Genomic DNA, 25,902 nt, shown 5'->3' with positions numbered 1-25,902 from the left:
GAGCTTAACTTCAAGAAGCTATGCAGTAGTGTTGCCGGACCCGAATTGGGAAATGCTTCTGAGTGTCGTCAACTCATAGGAGCATTGATGTTCTTGGTGAACTCCCGTCCGAATATATGTTTTGCAGTTAACACGTTGAACCAATATATGGTTGAGCCTCATCACTCACATTGGATTGGTGCCAAGAATCTTTTGAGATATCTTCGGAGCACAATCACTGTCGAAGATGTGAGGCTACATGGTTATTCTGACGCTGATTGGGCAAGCAGTGTGGTGGATCACAAGAGCACTTCTGGGTGTTGTTTCTCTTTGGGTTCTGCATCGATATCCTGGATGAGCAAGAAGCAAAGTCGAACGCTTTGAGCATCGTTGAGGCCAAATACATAGCTGCGAGGATGGCCTCCTATGAAGCTGTCTGGTCGAGGAAGCTCTTCAATGAGTTTTTGGACATGTGTTGGATACCACCGTGATCCTCTGCGACAACCAGAGTGGGATTCGATTATCAGAGAATCCTGTATTTCATGATCGCTCCAAGCACATAGACATCAGGTACCACTTTATCCAGGATATGGTACAACGAGGAGCAATAAGGCTCCATCACATTGGGACTGATGAGCAGGTCACTGATATTCTGACGAAGCCCCTGGGAAAGGTCAAATTCTTGACTTTCCAAGAACGACTAGGAGTCGTGGAGAGACCCTCTTATGAGGGTCCTGTATGATATATTGAGCTTTGGGAGCTCTAGGGGGCTTGGGGTACTTCTTAGAGCGATGAGCAACCATAGGGTGAGTGGTTCAGCCTTCCCCTAGTGGTTTGCTATGTAGGCAGGATGAGTGGTTCATCCTTCTCCTGCTGAGACACAATCATAGGGTGAGTGATTCAGCGTTCCCCTAGTGATTTGTTGTGTACGTGTGAGTGGTTCAACATTCCCCTGGGATACCCCATGGCAACATGTAGGCAAGATAAGTGGTTCATCCTTCTCCTACTGAGACATCCTACCCATACAATTTGGGACTCATGGGAAGTACCTCTCATTTGGCCAATGAGTAGGGAAATGAAGATAGGGACCATAGTACTATCAATGGACGCATCGTGCACTACCGTACTCCCTATGCTAGGATGATATTGATCTAGGATCAATTGGAACTCACTTCGGGTCAGTAAGAGTGGTATGACACACTCTCTTATTGGAACTGACTTCGGGTCAGTAAGAGTGATATGACACACTCTATCTTATCTGGAACTCATTTCGGGTTAGTAAAGACACCAGAAATGAGTTCCAGATAAGATAGAGTGTGTATGGGTATGTCTTCTCACAAGGAGGACGTGGTGGAAAGAGAGATCTAAGGAGCCCTAGCCGCAGCAAGAGAAGGCCCTAGCCGCAGCAAGACAAGGCCCTAATCCGCAGCAAGAAAAGGAGCCCTAGCCGCAGCAGAAGGAGCCTTAAGGCAAGGAGAAGGGTCTCTGTTTTAGGGCCACAGGTTAGGGCAACTTCAGCGAGGAAGGGAAGGACGTTAGGGTCATTCTCATGACTGTTTTGAAGCGCAAATGAACCAGCATTAAGGCCATATTACAGGAGACTACTTCTGGTTTGTTTGTAAGGGCATTTGTGGCAAGGTTCAACTCTGTCTTGCACAGCGGATTGCACAGAAGGCATTGCAGGTAGACTAAGCCCCTATAGTGGGTTGTTGGGTGAGTATAGGGGCTGGTTCTAGCCTTATATTCCAGCATTTGACAGTAGCTAGGAAGGGAGACAATACCGCAGTCTGTTATGCCTGATCAAGAGGCTGTGTGGTTTGTTTTTGAAGCCTAGGAGAAGGTTAAAGAGCAGCGAATAGTTGGAGGGACTGTTTGAAGGAAAGCACGGTCAATAGGAGGTCTGATGGGTGTGAATAGGGTGCTGTAGCAGACGGAGTTTGTGCCCTAACCAGTGACCAGGTTTGCCGAGAAAAGACACCAGTCCTTGGAGCATGTAAAGGGTGCCAGATTTGCAGCTTTGATATAACCAATGATGCAGCGAAGGAAGGAGGGTCTTGTGGAAGGAAAGCCGCAGTACTCTAGGTGATTGGTGGAGCAGTTTTAGGGCTAACATCTGCTGTATAGAAATCTTCAGCCCTTGGTGCCAGAACTGTAATTTCATTGAGTCATCTTCATGGTTAAGATCTCTGATGTCAGATCTCCTATTTGGCAAGTCAGTATTGACTTTAAATCATTGTAGTCTATCTCTCTCTCTGCTGAACTATTGAAGACTAAAGAAAATTTGATGAAGGGTTTCCCCACATTGGGGTTTGTCCTTGGCTGGTGCCACATCTTGTGTCCTCTTGTCCTGGCTTGTCTTCTACTGTTTATGTTTATGTTCTATCTGCATTTTACTATCATGCTAATGTGATTGCTCAACTGGATTGATATTGGGCTAACAAAAAAATTGAAGTAAATTGCTCTTAAGCATAGAACATACCAAAAATTAACAAAAACACAGTCACCGGCACTCATATCCTCATCTACAAATGCTTGATTGAGATAAATTACAAGATAAGAGGTAAATAGAGAGTTGCAAAAGAGGTAAGAAATGAAGATGGGAAAGACATCAAAGATACACTTGATAAGATGCTGCAAATGCACTGCTACCGGATTACATTGGTCGTGGTAATGGTGGTAATGGTAGATAACATAAGGGGTGGTAATAAGGACACTGACATGGTCGGTTCAAGTTCACAAGCAACTATCTCAACAAACACTTATGAAGCCTTGGAATGCAGGCTTGCTATGCTGGAGAACAATGTGTTCTCTTTAACAAAGTCTGCCCACATCTTCTTCTCATTGCTTTCTGTCAGGCATGCTTTCCAAACAAGAAGCCCAACAATTCTGACAATGAGTAAGCAGCCCCTATGTTTTAGTCATCTTCTCTCAGAGGATGAGCAGGTACACATATTCATAGGACCTGTCTTATATCCCAGCTATGCTGAGGTAAACTGATGGGCTTTTACCCATAGTTGCGGGGGAGTGCCCCCCCCCCCCCCCGAACCCGCTCCCGAATCACGCTCCGGGCGGGAGCGGCTCGGGAGCGCACTCCCAAAATCACTCCCGGACGGGAGCGCGCTCCCGAAAAAAAATTGCGCTCCCTGCCATTTTCAAGAACGTTGCAAGGAACAATCGCTCCGGGAGCGTTTCAACGAGCGCCGGGAGCGATCCGGCGGAAAAAATTTCCGCAGACGCCAAAAAAAAAAAAAATGTTTTAAAAGCCCAATGACCTAAAAAAATTTCATTATCACTTCATTGAGCAAGAGCTTGGAGCAAGAGCAAGAGCGAAGGAGCGAGGAGCAAGTGCTGAGGAGCGAGGAGCGAGGAGCAAGCCTGCAGAGGTAAGTAACTTAGTAATTTAGTTAGTTTAATTTAGTTAGGTAGTAATTTAGTTAATTTAATTTAGTTAATTTAATCACAAAGAACTCCTTCAGCATCCTCCCAAGGCAGTGGATATGGAGGCACAGGGTCATCATCTTTAAGGCGTAGAACCATATCAGATTTCCTTGATGAGGGGTGTAGGAATGATGTGGATTCAAAGGTTTACAGGTTTCTCTATGCATGTGGGATACCATTCAATGTTCTTCGCTCACCTTATTGGCACAAAATGGTTTCTGCCATAAATGATGCCCCTAAAGGATACAAGAGCCCTGGGTATGACAAGGCAAGAACCGTTGGCCTTGATCATGAAAAAGCAAAAATATCACATTCTTTGAATAGAATGACAAGTTCTTGGACTGACCATGGGGTGTCCATTGTATCTGATGGATGGACAAATGTAAAAGGCAAGCCATTGATAAGTGTTCTTGCTGTGTCTGTTAGTGGTCCCATCTTTCTAGCTGCACATGATTACTTAGACAAGTTCAAGACCGCCATCAACATTGCAGAAGCATTACTTGAAACAATTGAGCATATTGGCCCATACAATGTCATCCAAGTCATCACTGATAATGCTCCTAATTGTAAGGCAGCGGGAGCAATTATTGAGGATAAATACCCCAACATATTTTGGTCTGGATGTTTGGTTCACACATTGAACCTTCTGTTGCATGATATTGTCAAGAACAAAAATGAACAATACCAATGGATTGGTGATTTGTACAAGAAAGGCAAACAAATGATAAAATTTATTAAAAATCATAGCAATACCCATGGCCTTTTCCGCAGTCACTCAAGATTGGAGTTGTTGAAGATTGCGAAGCCCAGATTTGGTAGCTATTACCTCACCTTCAGGCGCCTTTTGAAGGTAAGAGAGGCATTAGCTAGCATGGTATCAAGTCCACATTGGCAGGTATTAAAGGAAAGGGCTACAAATGTAACTGACATGGGAGGTTTTGAAATGGTGGAGGAGGCCGCTCTTGATGGGCAGTTTTGGACAAGTGTGAGGCAGGTATTGGATTTCACCAAGCCAATTTATCACATGATTCGGTTTGCAGATACAGACAAACCAGCGATTGGCGAGGTGTATGAGAAAATGGATACCATATTGGGGGAAATAAAAGATATTGTTCATAATAGAGATCCCAACTTGTACAAACTGATTCATGATTGTGTGTGTGAATGGTGGAATAGGCTTAATCTTCCACTACATTGCTTGGCATATATCCATACGCCAAAATACTACTCTACATCTTGGTTGGGCCAACCTGCAGCAGGGGGTGGGGTTAGGACCAAACCCCATTTAGATCCAGAGGTAACTAAAGGATATGGAAGCATTAGAAAAGTTGGTACCTGACAGGGAGGAATGTGCCACTGTGCGCTTTGAAATAGGTAGATACTTCAGTGGCACTGGTTTGTATGGTAACTTCCATGCAATGGACAACAGAGATAGATTTGATACTCTCACATGGTGGGAAACATATGGCGGGCATGGACTTTTGCCAAAATTGGCAAAAAAAGTTCTTTCACAGGTTGTAAATACTTCTTCTGCAGAGAGGTGTTGGAGCACCTACAGCTACATACATAATGTGAAAAGAAACAGACTCAATGAAAACCGAGCAGAAAGCTTGGTTTATGTGCACTACAACTTGAGGTTGTTGAGTCATTACTGTGATCGGGCTTATGAGGATCCCACATATAAAATTTGGGACAATCACCCAGAGGATGACAATTTGGAGGATGGCATTGTACATATTGAAGAACTAGAAAAGGAACTTGTAAGGGATGAAGATGAAGCAGCTGCAGCAGCCATGCCACCTCCACCTCCACCTCCACCATCCAGTAGCAGTGCTCGAGGTCCGAGTCTTGTTCCTTTGTTGTCGCCACCTCCATCTACACCCTCATGTGGAGGTTCTAGTTCTGGTCGTCGGTCTGTGTGGGAGACTCCTAGAAGACCACCATGACCTGCTTATACTCCGGAGACTCTCGTGGCAAGGGCCACATGTAGATTTACAGTTTACTTGTCTTTTTTAGTTTCTATTAGACTTTAGTTTTCATAACTATTGAGTTTTGAGTCCTTGACTCTTGACTCTTGACTCTTTCATATCATAATGATATTTTTTGTAAACAATATATCACTGTGACAATGAAAATTTGAAGTTTGAAGTTGGGCCTTGGCAATTATAACTCATTGGTAATGATTGTGAATTATGAATATGATGCTTCGTGAAAGACTAAAGTTGTTTCATTTCATTTCATTATTCATGTTTCATTTTATAAATTTATAACATTTCATATCATGTTAACAGTTAGAAGTTAGGACTTAGAAATATCTTAGATATTACTTCTTGTAATGGTTAAACTTAGCTTACAAGTACAACTTTGGTGATCAATGATGATAAATGTTATTGAATTTTCAATTTTGAAAGCTTGAAGTTGAAACTTTAAGATTGAATTTGATGAATCATGATTCATGAGACTCAATATGTTGCAGTTGTAATATGTATTTTACTAACTTGTGGACATGGTTGATGACGATTATAATTTCTAGATGATTGATGTGATATGGTTCAATGATCAATCTATGTTTTTTTATGTTTTTAATGTCTAATTCATCATTCTACATGTTTTTGTTGACATATCTGTATCAAAAATTAAAAAATATAAAAAATATATATATTTTTAAAAAATTACTCCCGGATTCGCTCCCAAACCAGGAGCTTTTGTAAATGGTCGCTCCCGCTCCCAAGCAACATGGCTTTTACCATTCACATCCCACTTAGTAGTGAGGTGATTCAAAGATCATCCAAGCCTTTGGGATTACTATGAATGAAACAGTAAACAAGCTAACAAAGATGGGCAAAAATAACAAATGTTGAACTAAGATGTGCAAAAATGATTAGTGGTCAATGCAAACCTCTCAAACAACAGCCAGAATGTGGATACCTAATAGGCCTGGAATTGAGTTTGATACCTGATCTTTGCCAGCTCAAAATCCAAAAACAACAAGATCTATGCATCTCTTTATGTTAGCCTTGAAAAATAATCGTTTGAACTGTGATTTGATTTTGCTCGAGTCATTTTTGTAACAAGGGGGATGTCTCTCTGCTCAAAATATGATATTCGCCAATTGGTACTAAGAGACATTGGATTTTCTTTAGAATTCTGTTTTGGCCTTAATCTTGGGATCCTGGATTGAACATAAGCTTATTATTTCAACCCATCTTTTCTGTAAATGCAGTATTTTTTTGTTTTTTGGACATAAATAAATAATTTCCATAAAAAGGTGTGTTCTCAGTAAATTTCATGCATATCACCAATCTGAACCAAATCTCCGACAACCTCACATACCGGTGACTTTCTTTAATGGAAAATAGTCAAATCCGATTAATTGAACAGCATAGGCATTGGGATAAAATATATAAATGAATTAAGCGAGATTAAATTTAACGAAAAACAAAACAAAACTCACTTTCGCCGCCCATCTGCGGCAGCTCGACGGAGTTCGTCAATAGACGATTTGTTAGACCGCAAAACGCCAAGCTTAATCCGCCATTGTATTCCTCTCAAGCTGCAGCAACCCCTGTCACTGTTTCCACTCTCCAACTTCGATTCCCCCTCTGTCTCAGCTGAGCCCCCATGAATCTCTTCCTCCACTTTTGCCATCATCTGACGCATTTCTCCCCAACCATAACAAGAAATGAAGATGTCAACATAAATAGAAATACACCCTTCAGCAGATGATCTCCCGCATTACCTGAACCCAAATACACACTTCAACAGATGATCTCCCGCATTACTTGAACCCACCTCGTGGAAATCGAATGCTATGGACAATGATTTATGAAAAGTAAAATAAAGGTTTTGTCCAAGTTATCGGTTTCGATATACGGTGGTCTAATAAGGAAAAACAGACAGAGGGTAATAAGGAAAAACAGACAGAGGGCAAGAGGACAGATGGAAGATGATGATGCTGCGTGCCACTTCAATTGCATTCAAAGTGTTTCGTAATGCATTTGCCTTTCTCCTTCGTAATTCGAAATTTCACGGGTTGCTTTCATGTATCAGTGGAAAAAGGAACCCAAAAAGGGACAATTGTGGCTGTACAATTTTTCTCAGTTTTACAAAGAGTGCAATTGTCATAAGGCCAATGAGGGGTTTGAAGGTGTTTGTTTTCTGTGCAAGGTTTAAATTTCAATTTGGGGAAAGGTGGGAACCAGGATATGAGAAGTAAAAGCACTGCCACCAAAGCGTGAATGGGCTCCTCCTCTTCTGCCCCTTCTTTTAGTCCATATGATTCCCTATGTTTTTGTCAATCGCTGTCAGATCCGAGAGCGTGTAGCCAACTAAGTGATGAAGAGACATATGGGAATCTTGAATTCCAACCTTAGTGGTGATTATTATAAGATAATTGTGATTATCTAGACCAGTTAATTTTGGAATTCTCAAAGAGACCCGAATAAGATAGTTAAATTGAAAACACGCTCAACTATGTGATGAAGAGACATATGGGGATGTTGAATTCCAACTTGAGTGGTGATTATTATAAGATAATTGTGATTATCTAGACCAATTAATTTTGGAATTCTCAAAGAGACCCGGATAAGATACGGATAAGATAGTTAAATTGAAAAAGGCTTTGATAAGATAGTTAAATTGAAAAAGTTGTACTTTGAATTTGATAAATCGAAAAGTATAAATTTATTGGTTAAAGAAAAAGATCATGTGAAATAAAAAATTTGAATTTAGTGGGAAGTTAATCTCAAGCGGATAAATGCTTTAATAGGGTAGTCTAAAATGCCTAGAGGTGTTATCCTCCAATGCCAACCATAATAAAGTGTTTATAGTCCATTAGATTTGTTGAGGCATTAGTGAGTTGTTTTCTTAACCCATAACTCCATAACTGTTTTTTAGTCCATAACACCATAATTGCTTTTTTAATCCATAATGCCATAAGCCAGAAATAAGTAGATGATGTAATGGAGAATGATCAACAGTAACAGTAGGCTAAGGTTATAATGATGTAACAACGCATAATAAGAGTGTCTTCAAGTCTTCTAAGACATGTTTTTCCATGGGTTATTTGGGATCAGTGGCACTTTCAAGTTAATTGATGCATTGTTTCTGTCTGCGAGCAACATCACACAAAATGTTAGTGTATTGAAAATGTGTAGTAAATTGAATAGGAAGAACAATAAAAGAGCAACATCACACAAAATGTTAGTGTATTGAAAATGTGTAGTAAATTGAATAGGAAGAACAATAAATTGATCAACAAGCAACAAAAATATGGTTGCAACAAACCTATACTCAAGGGTTTGTGTAAAAGAATTGCACTGAGACTGTAGGATCTACTTTCAGAAAGTTTTTCCTTCTAAACCCATCGGAGCATAGTTCAAAATATCAAGATCTACTTCCTGCTATAGATTGCATTTTCTATGATGGTTTATCCAACTCTAGTTCTCACATATGCTAGCCAAATAGCTTGGTTGATTGAGAATCCAAAATATACAAGTGATACATTCTACAAGTCAATACTAAATGTTATGTTTTGGCCAATGTTTATCATTGTCACTTTAGCAAATGTGATGGATAAATTGGCGTAGAGATGCCTTGTTCACACAAATTTGATCAACTTTCTAATTTGGATATCCCCAACTTGCAAGATACAATCCACATTAGTTAGTGTGTGTGTGTGTATAGATGGATAGATATAATACACCACAAAAAAACCTAAATTTAATATATCAACTATTATTTGCTTCTTCGATTTTTATTATTTTTAGTGTGACCCGGTCATCCAATATAGATGGAATGTTTAACAACGCTGTCGGTCAAAACTAATGAAAGCATTATTTTTAACTTAATTACAGATACTTTTCTAAAAAAAATAACACTTAATTACAAACACAGAAACAATTAAATCAATAGGTAAAATTGTTGAATTGTTTATATGTAACAACCTATGTTATTTATTAACAGAGAAGAAAGAGAAGAAATAATAGCTTAACTTCTAGCATGATGTGGTAATGTATAAAATCTGAAATGAGTGAGCGAGAGTAACAATATACTTGGACTTGAGATTTTTCCCAATAGTAATAAAATGATAATTAACAGAGCACAACATGCACATAGTAGTACAAGTATTAATGTAGAAAATACCATCTTGGTTTCTATAATCAAATTCTTAGAACTAAGAATATTGAATTCTCTACCATCCACTTCAATAACATTCTCAGATTTTCAAAATTATCATATTGTCATTCATAACAATTATATAAAAAAGTATTCATAACAATTTCATAAAAAAAATATTCATAACAATTTCATAAAAAAAAAATTAACAAGTGATGGATAAATCACTAAAGCTTAACCCTTTTTTTGTGTAAATGGATTAAACATATATATATAACTTAAACAATGACAATTTAGTGTTTTGTTTCTATTGGTATAATAATTCATAATTTAAGTTTTTTGTTTTTATAATTTTTGGAGTTAATTTTATTTGAAATTTTGTAAAAAACTATAAAATAATGCATTATTTCTTATGAGATTTATTTTAAATAATAAAATATAAAAAATCTAATTTTTCAAAATAATTAATTTATTTATATATTTAAAAATAATTTAAATAACAAAAATGTTTTGGGTAAAAATTATTATATAGTCTAATTTCTAGATGAATGACTTTTTCACGACATTTTTTTTGGTTAATTTTAATCAAAATCCATAGAAATTTTTAAGAACTTGAGTTTAAATTGTTTAACTGCATAAGTGACCCAAGGGTTTTTCATGGTGTTGAATCCATTTATCCATTCAAAAATGCGTTTTAAACAACAAAAATTCTTGAAATTGTATTGCCGGATTTTGGTGAATTCCCATGAAAAAGACTATTTAGTCTATAAGTTAAACTATATATATATATATATAGTCTAACTTATATATATAACAAATGACTCCAAATTAAATGATTAAAAAAGTTATTTAAATCCCTCCTAATAACTTCATCTATAGGGTGATTAGTAATTTTGCAAGTTTCTCGCCAAGTGAAACAATGATATAACTATTTATCTTACAGCAGTGCACTAATGTGAAAAAATGATGCATTATTTTAATGATGTTCATTTTCATAAGTTAATGATATTCTAGGAACAATTGACGAAAGTGCTATAAATCACATGTGTGAGACGTTACAATCCTCCTCGAACCTTGAAAATTATTGTAACTAGTAATTGCACCAGATGTTGCAAAGGAAATGTCGTAAGGCATAAATTCGAGAAGCATTACAACATAAAAAAGCATTGAAGATAAAAATTAGTAAACAAAATTCCATTCGAAGGTAGAAGATAAAGAGAAATCACTTACATTATGCCCAATAGCAAATATTTGATAAATTTTGAAAAAATACAAGTAGTAGATGACATCAAATAAGCTAAATAAAATAATATTAATTCATGAACAATATGATGACTATCTTTCCAAATCTAAATTTGCATCACAACCTCACAACTTGCAGACATCATCACGTATTAGATGAAAATGAGTCACACATCAGCTCCCAATTATTCATAACTTTTGGTGTAAAATCTACAACTTCGATGGGTTTCCATCAGTAATCGAGCTCAGATAATTTTCCAAAATACAGTTTTCATGAATGGCAGGGAAAATGTCTGAATTATTTTTAAAATCATTTATTTGTTCACTTTTTGGAATCAACTTGTTATTCTCCAACAGATAACCTGCAGGTTGGCATGCAAAAGGTTTCAGGGATTAAAGACCATCCCCAACCAATGATTAGGGGAGCTCAATAAATGAATATGGTTGTGTCAAATGCTAATGGTAACCTACTGCATCTGAACCTCGTGAATCCACCATCAAGCATATGAAAACTGGAATATGGAGAAGGTTGAGAAGGCTAAGTAGTAGCTGGTGATGATAACCCCAAAGATAAATATTTTTTCCTTCCCACCTCATCCCCCGCAGCCAATGCAGTACGAGTCATTACTTTCTTAAGTTCCACTCTTTTTCCATTGAATGGAATGTAGTGCCTCCTTAAAACTTTAACTGTATCTTTATGCTTTTCAAATACAACAAAACCAAAACCCCTCATCTTCATCATTCCCATAAATCATAGTAGAATCAATAAATTTCCCAAATTCTCCTTCCATAAACTCCTGAAGCTCCCTACCATTGACATAAGGTGGAAAACTTCCAACAAAGACCTTTAGAGAATTCACATCATCAAATTCCTCACTAGAATAAGATCCTAGAGAAGATGTAGTGGAAGGTCAAGTTCTAACTCTTGCATCTGATAGAAGACTTGATGGAGCTAATAAAGGCCTAAGCTCATTGTGTCCATGGGAAAATTTGCACTTCAACCCATTTGGGAAATTTCCATTTTTCTCATAATGCATGCACAACTTGATTTTATAATTCTTTACACCGTCAAAAATGTTGGAACTTATTGTATTGCCATGAACTGTTTCTAATTTTTGGCCAAAAAGAGCCAATACTTGTTGAACCTTCCGAAGTTCTTTTTTTGAGTGAGAAAAGTGACAATCAGTTCCCCACTCACACTTCTTGTTAGTCCCATAAAATGGAAAAGAATAGATTTGTATGGAGGCAATGTAACTATCTTAGTAACATGTATCTCCTTCACATTCGAAGCTTAATCTAAACTATTTATATGCTTGCAAGACTTTTTCTGGACCATTTCCCAAGTCAAATTTGTGGCCTGCTCAGATTCTTGTCCACTAGAAGAAGGGAATTGTGAGGAAGACTCTACCTAGAACTTTTATGGAGCCTCTGCAACAATTTGTGAGAAAGATTTAGCCATTGGAGGATTTCCAAGATGAGCAACATGTTGCAAAGAAGATACTTGTTTGGAAGTAGACAAACTGCTTGGAAGCATTGAATCAGTCCCACATGATTTCTGGGAATGTGAATACTTGAACCCTGTTAAAGATTACTTAATGGAAGACAAAATGCAACTTTGAGAAGTTATAATATTATCACATGCTTCATCAAGGAATTATTTATCATATAGACTCAACAACGCACTCATCTCAGATGAATGTGCAAGCTGAATAGGCTTTTGATTTCTCAAACCTTTTACATCTCTATTGGCTCCATGTTTGAGCATGAGAGCAACACATGCAAGATGGTTATTCTTCACAACATAATGTACAGGGGTCTCTCTTGTTCCTGTGAGTATGTTTATACTTCCCCCATGCTTCTTTATTATTAATAGGAGTGCCTCAAGGTGGCCATGACCTATAGTTGTGTGAACAAGAGTTGGTCTTGTATTGTTTCCAAATGTTACAGTAGCACCAACATCTAAAAGTTTTTCCACAACCGAACAATTTACACTGCATCCATTGAGAGGAGTGTCCTATTTCAAAGCCCAATGCAGAACTTTATTTCCATCTTGATATGTGTCATTGACTGGAGCAACAAATGCTAACAAAACATCTAGAAGTGCATCATCATTTTCCTAGACAACTCGAATCAAAGGAGGCAAATAATTTTTTTAATGAGCATTCCAACTCTAGATAAACTAGAGAATAAATTCTATGTGACTTGTCACATATACAAAATTACATTACATGTAACAATGAGCCTAAGAAATAATACGACTTAAGACATCCGCCATCTTGCAAGAATGGAAACTATCTACATTAGTACTGTAAGTGAAAAGGAAACAATTTCACATTTATATCTCACAAACAACACACTTGAAACAAAAATAATATATTAAGTGGAGAGATTAACCATAAATTATCAATCTAACAAATAAGAAATATGACAAAATATGACAAAATAGTTCCTCAGGTTGAATTTCAAGGCTAAATTTGCATTCATATATACATTATTAACACTATAACATTACAAACATTGTATCGGATAATTATACGAATATTCTATGTTCATTCAACATATATTTATGACTTTAAGTAGTATGCAGCAATCAATGAACCAATGTTTACATACCATGCTTGGTAATAATCACTGAGTGCAACACAACTCAACAAAATGTAACTATAATTTCTATCATCTATGACTCTAACATATTATTATTTCTATCTTCTCTAAACAAGTATTCACAAATCCATTTTTTAATTAGAATTTTCAATTCTAAATAATAAAAAGCAATAATTTATCCCTTTTTTTATGTGTAAATAATGTCTGAAATCAAATATACTCCCAAACTGTGTAAATAATGTTTGTGAATGCTTCATGAATGGTGATATTCACAGAGTGCAACACATCTTAAAAATAATCTCCTAAATAAAAATATAACTATTATCTTCCTCAACAAAAATATAATTATTATCTTTATCATTGTTTACCCTAACATATTGTTATTATATCTTCTCTACATGTAGGGTAGCTTGATTTGTCCATATAGTCCTTCCTCCTTCCATTCATTTACAAGAAATTCAATCATTTCCTGTGACATAGCACACTATGTCACACATCTATACCCCTTCAAACACCTTTGAATTGCATGCTTCCAAAAACAAAAATGATAATTTGAGTAGACTTACAGTTTAAGAGATGTGTTGAGAAAATGGCCTTTTGGTTCTAAGCAAGCTCTCATAAATTGTATTAGATCTGGAGACATCATAACATTGAGAAACACATTTTTAAAAAAATAATATTAATACCAACCTGGAAAAATGAATTAATTCCACTGAATGAACCATAAAAATATACCCTAGAACAGGCTCAGCAAGCTGCTTAGCTTTTTTCGGAGGTCTATTTCCAACCCATTGCTGCCTCATTTCAGTCCACAAAATAAAGGCTGCAATACGAACATAAATTTCAGAGGCTAAAACCCAAATAAAAAGATTCATTCTAGTTTTATATTTAGTTTGACCTGGCCTGTTATTATCAATCATCTTCCTAAAGATGGCCCTACATTTTTTTTTCCCATAGAAAAAAGTCGTAATTTTATTCATATTGATAAAATTACATTTTGTAGATGCCTGAGGCATATGCAGATGGCTGTTCCTGTAATGACAGGCAGCAAACAAAGAAATAACACAAAATAGCAGATGATTGTTCCTGTAATGACAGGAAACAACTGAAATAGAATAACAGAAAATAATAAGTTCTAGCAAGCCTAAACTTTCCTTCCCTTCTTCTTCTCCACCCGTTGCCATCCTCCATAGTCAAGTGTGGGTGTAATAATAGCTTGCTGATTTTCCATTGGGATCAATTGAAGTTCTTTGTCAGATTCCAAGCCCTCTGAGCCATTGGTTCATTTGATGCCACTTACTTCCATTTGTAACTCTTGGTGTGGCTCTGAAATGTGTGGCCCCAAATGAGTAGATTGGGCATTACCTTCCAGAGTTTGTTTCTGTCTCATTTGAGAGTCAGGTTCTGTCTGGTTCTCTGTAGGCTTCACATTTATGTCTTCTTCTTCCAATGGGTCGGTGTGCTGCCAGCCTTTGGGCTTTTTTTGTTGTTTCTTGGTTCTCCTTGGGTCCTTTCGAGCAAAAGGGCAGTCATATTGAAGGTGCCATGTTTGCATGCAGCCCCTGCACCGGAACACTGTGTTCGCATAGTCAAGCTGCTGTATCCATTGAGTATTATTGAAGTTCGGCGTGGTGTGGTCAGGTAGCCCCTGACTCAAGTCCACTTCTACACATATTCTGGCAAATGTAAATATTCCCCTGATAGCTTTGTCTTCATCCATTTTTAGGAATTTCCCAAGGGAGTTCCCAATGGCTATTAATACTTTGTGATGCCAAAAGTGTAGTGGGAGCCCATGTAGCCTTACCCATACAGGCATCGTTGAGACTATCATTGTATTGGCGTCGAAATTAGAAAACCAGGGGGTGGTGAAGAGGCCAGCACTGCCCCAGAACCAAGGCCCCTAATTGATAATGCCGTCTCTTTCTTGTTCTGTGTTAAATCTAACTATGAAAAACCCTTTGGGGCATAAGTAAATTTCACAGTTAGATGTCCATGTTGAGAAGATCCATTGGTGCAGGGCATCTGATTTTGGCCAGAAACCATTAAATCTACAAATAACTGCATTATTAGATAAATCAGTGTGTAAACTAGTTACCTCTGGCATGGATACTTGTAGAGTTGGTGATTCTGGCTTTTGTTCAACAATGTAGGGTCCTGGTAGCTCTGATGGTGGTGCTGCTTTATTTTTCATTTTTTCCTTCCCTTTCACTGCATCCCGAAAGGAACCTGCATTTTTGGAACTGGTTCCAGTGCTTCCGCCACACAGTCGAAGATTTAGGATAATGGTTGAATCTTTGGCAATGCCATAGTACTGGAGGGTTTGGTTGTCCTGCATACTATACCCTGAGTATATGAGGTTTTGAAGTTGTGCTGAGGTTCCAAGGTGGCCCTGGATTTCATTTTTTAAAGCATGGATGCTCATTTCCTTACTGACCCGCATGCAAAAGTGTTTGCCCTCAATCAATTTGATGAAGATCTGAACCAGATCTGCGTCCGTGCGGAGTAGATCGGTCTTGTGGAGCCCTCGTTGAACCAGATCTGCATCCATGCCAAGTGGATCGGTCTTGTGGAGCCCTCGCTTTGCTGGATCTGGCCGACTGGGAGGTAGTGGCGCGTCATTCTGTTCAGCCCTTATTTGTGTAGTCGTTCCTGTCCTGAACATTTCTCCCTTGTCTTTAAGCATAACTGAATCAGGGTGGGTTTGCAGATCTGGTCGGTGACGGGCTGCATCATCCACGCCATGTCGAATTATAATGGGTTCTGACAGCACACGGTAGGATAAACCCTGAGACAGTGAATGCGTCCGTGACCTGTATGAAGATCGACCTGCCGCAGGGGACCGATCAGCCACATGGGTTTTGTTATCCGGCCCGCCGCGGAGCCAAATCCTTGTCCGTGTATTCGATTTTGGTAGCCCTGCAACCGATTTCCTGTGGGGGCTAGCTGCTAACACACCCCCATCCTTGATCTGCAGCGTAGCGACGACGCTCAGGCATCCAGAAACCCTAGCCATCTCCTCCTCGAGATGGTCCTACATTATTTCTATTTAAATATGATTAATAAAAAGGAATAGGTGAGAGATTTAAGATTAGTAAGTTATGTTCAAATGGATAAAATGAAGACAAAGAAATAAGTTATATTCATAAGTGGTGTTTTGTCATTCATATTTCCATATAAAAAAGTCCTATATACATTAATCCTATACTTGTATATATACAACTGTGCGCCACCATCGTCGAACTATGGTAATCTAAGTCTTAGGAGATGCATTTATTGTACTACAACAACTTTGGGTAATATAAATAAATGTATTTTAACAACACTCAATACTTCGGCTGGAGCTAATCAGCCATATATTGGGTATTTAATGCCTTCAGAGTAGCACGCCATTTAGCCAGATAACACGGGAGCGGGCAAATATTATTTAATGGCGAATTTGCCCGCTCTCGTGTTATCACGTTAAGTCGCATGCTACTCTGAGGGCATTAAATACCCAATATATGGCTGGTTAGCTCTTTCCCAATACTTCGACCTAGTTGTCAGTACTTAGTCGAACTATCCAAAGAGTGTTTTTTGGTTGTCCACTTGGCAATCGTTCTCAGGATGTGTTGTGAAATCCATGGTTAACCGTGGTCAAGCTCATCAAACGGTTTAGATTGATTAGGGTAGTTTGTATAGTAACTAACGTACCACCCGCTCTCCACTGCTAGATCTCATTTGCACGTTCTGCACTTCTGGTTTCCGCTCTCAGTTGTCAGTTACGGTTTGTTGCAATGATGGTTCCTTCTGCAAGTTTTACTTCGGCCCTATGTTCTTCTACATGAGGGCAGGCATCGACCCCAAAGTAGGTAAGGTTGAACCCAGTCCCTTATTTTTTTTTTTTGTGTTGGAGGTTTTTGCTTATTATTCCTTATGTTCTCACATTTTTACCGGAACGGTTCGTTTTACAAGTTACCCATTTCAAGTTCTGCTACCCCCATAGATTCATGGCATCTTGGATGTGTTCTTGCAAGTAAGTTGTATTACTTACCCGGTAACCGGTTAGGTTCTATCATTAAACATGATTTCCTAACTTACATTCCAATGGGTGGGGTTCGTTTTGTTACTATAGTTGTGTTCTTCAACCTGGGTTTTCGTCCATAGACGTGTAAGTATGCCAGGTGAGCATACCCTCCTGATTAATAAGCATCAACAACAATTTTCCAATTTTTTGTTAGGGTTATCAAAATTATTCATTAAAATTTTGTTTCTTTTGTAAATCATGTGTAGATACTTTTCGTTTAGCCTTAATTCAGTTCTTGGCAGGTGATTACATCCTCCTTTGAAATGACAGGTAGCTTCTCGACTGTAACAGGTGCGGATAATTCTCTTGGTCCTCCGGCCAGATTCTGAAAGAAAAAAGCCAACAGGGTTAGACTTTGTGTTTGTTTATATTAATCTTTCTTTTTCGAAAGGGTTTCGACTGCTGGAGTTAAGGAAATTAAGGGTTTTAAAGTTCTGTTGTAGTAAACAATTTATGTTATTAAGAACCACCCCAATGTACTTATTTTACTACGGTTATTGAATTTTGTCACTCAGGGCACAATTCCCTTACAGGCATCCTATTCTCGTGATTTGGTTCGCTGCTGGTTTAGACTACATTTGATATATTTTCTTAATTTGGAAAATTCATATGTGCAAATACTTTTCGTTCAACCTTAATTCAGTTCTTGGCCGGTGATTACATCCTCCTTTGAAACAATAGGTAACTTCTTGACTGTAATAGGTGTGGATAATTCTATTGGGCTTCCTACCATACTTTGAAAAAAAAAACCCAACAGGGCTAGACTTTGTGTCTGTCTGTATTAATATTTCTTTTTCGAAAGGGTTTCAACTGTTGGAGTGAAGGAAATCGAGGGTTTTCTGTTGTAATAAACATTTTATGCTATTAAGAACCGCCCCAATGTACTTATTTTACTACAGTTATTGAATTTTGTCACTTGGGACTTAATTCCCTTATAAAGATCCTATTCTCATGAGTTGGTCCACCGCTGGTTTAGACTGCATTTGATATATTTTCTTAATTTGGAAAATTTAGAACCGATATTAAATATAAATGGCTTACGGTTCTTTTTGAGGACCATTCGAGTGTTTTTAAAGTAAATGGCTTTGTTTCTAAATTATATACTAGGTGGTTATTTCTTTAATATTAGAATGTGAACATCGATTATAAGTTTATGATAGCTAATAGTTTGGAAAGAGCTGGACTCAAACCCTAGACCTATGACGTGGCTTGAAAACCCTAGGGTTTTGAGGAAAATGGCGGACATGGACGAAAATCTCGAGCATAAGCCATTTGAAGTTGGCAAGCGGCTGGAACACCTGCCTCAGTCTAAGGATGATCTCGTTCAGGCTTTGGAGGAGGGCTGACAAAGGTGTCGGGAGACATGGGTTGCATTATTTGTGCACAAAGGAAGAGATCAGGCTTCGTGTACAAATCCCACACCCATCACAGGAAGGGACCTGCACGTTTCTGGAGCCTCGACTACGGTAAGCGCAATGGATACCTCAGGGGTTCTCTCACGGACGTCATACACTATCTTGGACACAACGCTCCCCTCTACCAGGCGACGTTCTGGCTCCCAATCTGTTATAAGCACGAGAAGGAGCTCTTCGTAGTGGCCAAAGACATGTACTCGGGACAATTCGGTTATTGCAGAAAGAGGGCCAATCTGTGTATGGGTTACATGTTGCCCTTGAGGTCTATTCCAGAGGGAGCCACTATCTGGAACATGGAACAAAATGTTGGTGAACGGGGTTTATTTGCTAGGGCTTCTGGAGACTACGCCATTGGCAACAGCCACACGACCATTTACCCCCTGAGCTTTGGGGACAGAAAAAGGAACCCACAGAAACCAGTAAGAGGAAAGAAGCACGACAAACAGGTAGATATGCAACCTCAAATGAAGATCTACAAACAATAACTTGGGGTTTGAAGGACAATGTGGTGATTTGGGCAACTTTGGGACCCTGCGACCTCCATTCTAGGTCATGCCCAACAGAGCAACAGAAGCAGCTTAGCCGAGACCAGATCTCGGCCCTTCAGCATTTCCTCAGCATGCCCGAAAGGAAAACTCTGGGCATATGAAGTTGTGCGACGAATGTGATGCGGATGGACAAATTTACCCTCAGACAACACCAGAACCCAAACCGCTGGTAAACCCTCTTCTCTTTCAAGTTTTTATAAAAACCCCTTCTGGGAGGACACCTCTGGCTTGGGTACAGATAACCAAATCAGTGCTGCTTTTGAAGAACAACACCTTCCAACATACCGGTTACCCTACAGGATCACAAGTTTTGATATTTGGAGGCAGAGTACTCCAAGACAACAAATCTCTTATGGATTACAAAATCTTACCTGACTCTACCATCACTCTCAACCTAAGGCTGAGGGGAGGCGTGGCAGATCATAGCAAAACAAAGCCCTTAGGCAGCAGTATAGGAAGCAGCACAACAAAAATCCCAGAAACACATCAAAAGCAAAAAAGTTTAGGGTTATCCTTCAAAGACATTCTTGAAGGAAATAAACCAGCTGCAACAACAACAAAACAAGCTGGCACAACAACCGCCCCATACATTGTGGAACAACTGAGTTACACCCCAGAATTAAATATGGATATACCAGAAACAGACGAGTATTGTTCTACATTTGAAAAACAAGCATTAATTTGTAGATTCAACTGTTTTTGGCCCAAACCTATGGACCTTTTCCTTTGGGTCTTCAGAACCTAGACCAATACATGTGACATTCATCTCTGTTCCAAAGGTTTCTTCATTGTTAAATTTCGTATAGCAGAGGAAAGGGACATCATTATGAGGGAAGGACCATGGTTCATGGGATCCACGGGTCTCTTCATTACCCCATGGTTCCCAGAATTTGATCCAAATACAATGATTGTATCTCGGATGTCGGTTTGGGTTCATCTTCACAACCTACCACTACATTTCTAGAGCCCTCAAGTCCTGTCAAGTATAGGCAACACCATTGGGCGTTTCATTAAAATGGACACAAAAAGAACGGAGGAAGGAATTTACACATTTGCACGCATGTGTGTGGAAGTAGATCTCAGCAAAGGACTGCCAGACCAAATACAACTAAAGTATAAACAGAAATGCTGGACACAGATACTAGATTATGAAAATACTGCATTCAGATGCAGAATTTGCCGTCAAACAGGGCATCTTCAAAACACATGCCCAGAAGCCAAGAAAGATACGCGTAGGAAGAAGAAAGTAGGAAAACAGCCCAAGGGATGACAATTTCACCCTGATGATGTCCATGCTGAGGAGGAAGATACGGGAAAGGAACACCCCATTCCCATGGAAAACAATCAGACACACAAGGAGCTAGAAAATGAGGAATTTGTACCACATGATCTGATGGACTCTTTACCGGAGAAGATACCAGACACAATGGATACCAGTGGAGCGAAAAGACAGCATTCCTCAGACCATTCCGATTCTGACAAGGATAATCCTCGCGCTGTGGAGGACACTTCTCTCGTACTGTTTTCATCCTTATCGACCCAAGGGGAGTGGCGAAAGGTTGAGAAGAAAAAAGGGAGAAAAGTATAATTTTCTCCCCAAATGTACATTATTTTTCTTTCCAGTTATTTTTTCTTTCTGGTCTTTTTCTTTGAACAACAATTTTTGCTTGCTAATGGATATGCGCTTCAACATCTACAAAATGTAATTTTGTTATTATTAATAAAATTACGATTTTTCCTAGGGGAAAAATATCAAAATGTATGATATATGTTTTCTTTAGTTCTGTTAAATATTTCCAATCATTTTCTTATGGTAGTTATGAAGACTATACCTCTATTTTTTTAATTGATTAAGTTACAAATGCTAGTCAATCTTTTATTTTAATTCTTGTACCAGTTTCCATCATGTTTCGTATGGGAATAGTTTTTGGTAAACTTCCTTTCCAGCTTCGGCTCTAGCAAGCCAAGGATTGTTTCCGGGTTACCAAATCTTTGGTCATACCCGGAAGCTAACCTTCCCTTTGCTAGAGTCCCAAGTTCACTAAGTCTGTTTCACTTCACGCTACATGTTTAATAGTTTCTTGGTGGTTATCCTTACAAAGATAGGTTTGTTTTAATTATTGTCTTAACAATAGTAGGTCATAGACAAACCCGCCTTCCCTGAAACTGTTCACACAATTTCCTGCAACATGCACAGGTTGTTTATTCTTATAACATGATCCTAATTCGGTCTGTTGTCCAAATTATTTACTTGAACCATCTTTAATATGTTCAAATCTTCTTTCTTAGTGTAATATTCTTGCTACGCATTATTCTATAAATATTTATACTTATACCATTCTAAGAACAATTACAAAACTATTAAAAAGTACTTATATGAAATTTTGGTATGTTCCGTCAGTCAGGAACCCCAACCACAGGTGAATGATGCTCCACCCAACCTTGAGATAGATTTTTCGAGGTTGTATATCATAGCGAGGTGGAAGAGAGATTCGTAGGGCTTAGAGAGTTAGTTAGGTAGTTAGCTTAAATGAAGGAGGCAATTGATCGAATGGCCTAAAACATTTCAATCGTCTAACATTCGATCTAATGGTGCAGACGGTACACAATGGCAGCTAGGGGAGTTCTTTTCAAAGGGGAATGCCTTACGACGTAATTAATCAAGTTTTACAACATTTGTCGTTGCACTATCAACAAAAGTATATTTTTATGTATACATAATATCTATGAGATTATATATATATATATTCCTGAACCAAAGGAAAAATATTATAAATTGATAATTGTGATAAAGTGATAATGATAGACGATAGCTTATAGAAAGGAATAACTAGTCTTGATGACTACATGCGTTCAAAGATGATGGGTACCTTGTGCTTCGGTTTAAGGGTGAGCACACAGATGGGAGCATGTCGATAATTAGGAGAGAGGGTCAATTTAAAGTGGGATAGGATCACTGTTACCACCCCTTTTGCTTCCATTATAGTGAATCTTTGTCCCACGCACACTCTCAGTCCATAAGAGAAGGGTATGAATCCCATCTGGATTAGATTATGATTATGTGGATAACAAGAATTTGAGATGGGTTGTTACTTGTACTATTTTGAGTTTGTGGAGATCAACTATACATGGATGGTTTCCCTGACAAACTTCAAGAACTTTGATTTGTGTCTTGTCTTATAGGTAAATATTCACCTTATCTAGTATAGTTATGGATCGAGTAAGCTCTGCAATACATAGCCCTGAGGATGTGGTCTATCGGTTAGGTGGGGAGGTTTGAACTCCATAGGTCTTCTTGTCCAATCCCGTACAAGACTATGTGTGTCTGAGAGCTACTCTCAATTTCTTTGGTTGAAAAAAAAACCTTTGCAAAACATAAACGTCAAAACATTGGGCACTTAGGATCACCGAATTCATGAAAGCCTAATACGTCAAAACATTGGGCACTTAGGATCACCAAATTCATGAAAGCCTAATGAAGGAAACTTTAAGAACAAAATTAAAAATGAAAAGCACCCAATCCAATTCTTAATATAAGAATTTTTTATCTTGCCATAAGAATTTTTTTATCTTGCGCGTGTCAATAACTCCCACCAAATGCTAAAAGAGCCACCTCACTCTTCTTCTATAACTCACACCAGATGCTAAAAGAGCCACCTCACTCTTCTTCTAGAATCTCAAAAGGTCTTCTTCCTCTATATGCCTATAAGATATGCAATCCTAATTGAATAAAAAAGTATACCGAGAGTCGAAAGAGGAAAGCAACGCATGCATCAATGATGGGTATGCAAAATGGATAGCAATGTATCCTTACTTGGCCCCTGCCTTACCAACAATTTTAAGACCGTATTTTGCTGCAACTTTTGTTTACAATTCATTTACAACGTCAATGTATGTATTATGATGGTTCATGTTTTGCAGTGATTCAATGTTAATGACATTGAAGCTTAGTTATTATAGTTAGAGAAAATCAAGCAATAAAGAGCTAAAGCACAACACATAGGTTTATCCTAAATAAACTATATTGACAAATGATTTAAGTGCTTACATAGGACGCTGCCAAAAACCATGAATGGATGCCAAAGACTACCGTGACAAGGCTGGAGGTTTTTCTTGATAAGATCAAGAAATTTGTGGTGTATGGAATTGCCACTACAAAATCGAGCTACCTTTTGTCTTTGACTCATCACTCCCACTCTAATTCGCTCGATAGATGTCACTCTAATTCACTCAACAGATGTCAGACGAATTGCATGCAGTACAACTCATACATGGGTTTGAAGAATATGAACGTCTCAGAGTAGTGGGCGAAAACGGTGGTGAATGGCGCGTGTATGGTTGCTAATGATGCAGAAACGACCCTGAACAGATAAATTGCGTAGAGTACTTGGACGGTGGATAGATGTCACATTTGGACAGTGTGGAAAGATGTCACGCTGAGAGGAAAAGGGTAGACAAAAGCTTGGCCTGACCATTTTAAAAAGGAAATGCCTATTGGTGTAATTTAAAGGAAATGCCTATTGGCGTAATTATTAGCCAATAATTATTATTTAGCTAGTGCAGATATTATTAATAATGTTCAATATTATTAATAATGTATTTTGAACAATGATCAAACAAAATGCAAAAACAAACTAAAATATATTGTCTATTTATTTAGTTTTGGACTATCATAACAATATAACTTAAAGTTAGTTTCTAATTGTTTTATGTTTAAATGCCTAAAATTTATAGAAGTTTGTTGGTGATCTGTGAACCCTGTATAATTTGGGTGGTTCAAACATTTTTCATAGCACCAAATTTATTTATATATTTAAAAATGGATTTTAAAGAATAACAAAAAAATATTTGACCAAAAATGTTTTTTCTCATGATTCTGACCAAAAACTCTAACATGTATAATAGTTAATCAATGTCTAAATTAAATGGTTAGGAAACACAATGAGCATGAATAAACATCAAAATATTACTTCATCATGCATTTTTTATGATTCTAACCAAAAACTCCAACATGTATAATAGTTAATCGATGTCTAAATTAAATGGTTAGGAAACACAATGAGCATGAATCTGTAATAAACATCAAAATACTTACTTCATCATGTATCTCATGTTGCTAAAATTTTAAATTATTATTATTATTAATGATAAAAAAATTAATATATAAATTATACATATGCATTAAAAATACATATATCAAGATTCTTATTCACCCCACTATATCATGAAGATTCTTTATCTATGAATAGGCTTTGTTACAGTACTATGACTTATCAATACTACATGCCCAAAAAACCATAACTCGGTCTCACATGGTATTTTTTTAATTAATTAATTTAATTAAAAGAGCAAAAAAGGCTTAGCTACTTTAAAATAAATCTTAATTTTTTATTTGTGAATACTATTTAGAATATTCTAAAATATCATGTAAAGGTTGAATCTTTCCCATCTACCTAATAATTATTCATAATTAAATTAAATTTCTCAAAACTTGTTTCAAAATAAACATGTAATTAAATTATAATTATAAAAATACGTTTCAAAATAAACATAACTACAAGCATAATTATCAAATGAAATTTTTTCCTATGGATAAACTTAAAAGATTTTGAGATATTTTTTATGTAATAAATATTTTGTTTCTTCAATTTGTAGAAAACAGAAAGATATATTTTTAAGATTTAAAGCCATTTAATAACAAGGTTCAAAACCATTACACATTACAAATTCCTCCTATTACTTAGAGCATTGAACCATTACAACAATATATTTGATACGAAATAATATTTCATACAAAAGAGATAAGACCCAAAATAAAGCCAATTAACAATAAACTTAATCTTAAATAAATAATCTAAATTATAACTTCGTATTCCTTCTTCATATTTCCAATTATTAAATTTTATTTTAAAAAAAACCTACATTTTGACAATTAGGAAAAGCATTATTTATGAAAATCATAAATAAAATAATATTCTAATGGTATAATTTTAAATTTCTCTTTGTTTTTTGTGACGTTGTCTAATAAGGTGATGATTTCGTTGGTACAAAAAATTTCTCATCGGAATCTCATATTTCTTTTTCAAAAAATCTGACTGTGAGATTGTTTGAATCAATTTTTTAATGGTAGAAATGGATTTAACACCATCAAAAACCCTTGAACACCAAAATTATCAAATTTAATAGCTTTAATCTAGATGTCTAAAATTTCTGCTAAATTTTATCATAATCATACCCAATTTTCCATTCTTTTCCGAGCGAAAAGAAATCACCTCTGCTTGCGCTACTTTGATAGCTTGAAGAGGGATACGACTCTTTGTAATGTGAGAATTCAATATGCAGTTGTTATGGCTGTATTTTTGGTTTTTTATATTCAACATTAATGTGCCAGTCCAATTCTAATTAATAACATGTTAGTAGTTTATTGGTTCAACATGTTGACATAAAATATGGTTAATATGTTTATATGTTAATTGAGAATTACGCTATACCTATA

General features: G+C 37.2%; 1 protein-coding gene, 1 long non-coding RNA gene and 1 pseudogene across 2 annotated transcripts in view; 2 read left to right on the top strand and 1 right to left on the bottom strand.

Annotated features, from left to right (window-relative positions):
• The window catches only part of LOC149262272 (uncharacterized), a 91,645-nt gene extending 83,917 nt beyond the window's left edge, over window positions 1-7,728 (bottom strand). Inside the window, exon 1 of the mRNA XM_089423869.1 lies at window positions 6,872-7,728. Within this exon, the coding sequence (XP_089279995.1) occupies window positions 6,872-7,077 (206 nt within the window). The 5' untranslated portion in view covers window positions 7,078-7,728. The remainder of the gene's footprint in view (window positions 1-6,871) is intronic.
• Window positions 7,729-17,237: 9,509 nt separating this feature from the next.
• Window positions 17,238-17,972, top strand: LOC149262271 (uncharacterized). Its single transcript, XR_016249123.1, has 2 exons — window positions 17,238-17,540; window positions 17,714-17,972. It is a non-coding gene; the product is annotated as an uncharacterized LOC149262271 (long non-coding RNA).
• An 834-nt stretch (window positions 17,973-18,806) lies between these two features.
• On the top strand, window positions 18,807-19,343 carry LOC149262270 (large ribosomal subunit protein uL2 pseudogene; annotated as a pseudogene).
• The last annotated feature ends 6,559 nt before the right edge of the window (window positions 19,344-25,902 follow it).

Source organism: Pinus tabuliformis, chromosome 6 (assembly GCF_031772625.1).
Source record: "Pinus tabuliformis cultivar Carrire ecotype Pingquan chromosome 6, CPIR1, whole genome shotgun sequence".
Lineage (NCBI taxonomy): Eukaryota > Viridiplantae > Streptophyta > Pinopsida > Pinales > Pinaceae > Pinus > Pinus tabuliformis.
This window is presented reverse-complemented; position numbering and strand designations above follow the sequence as displayed.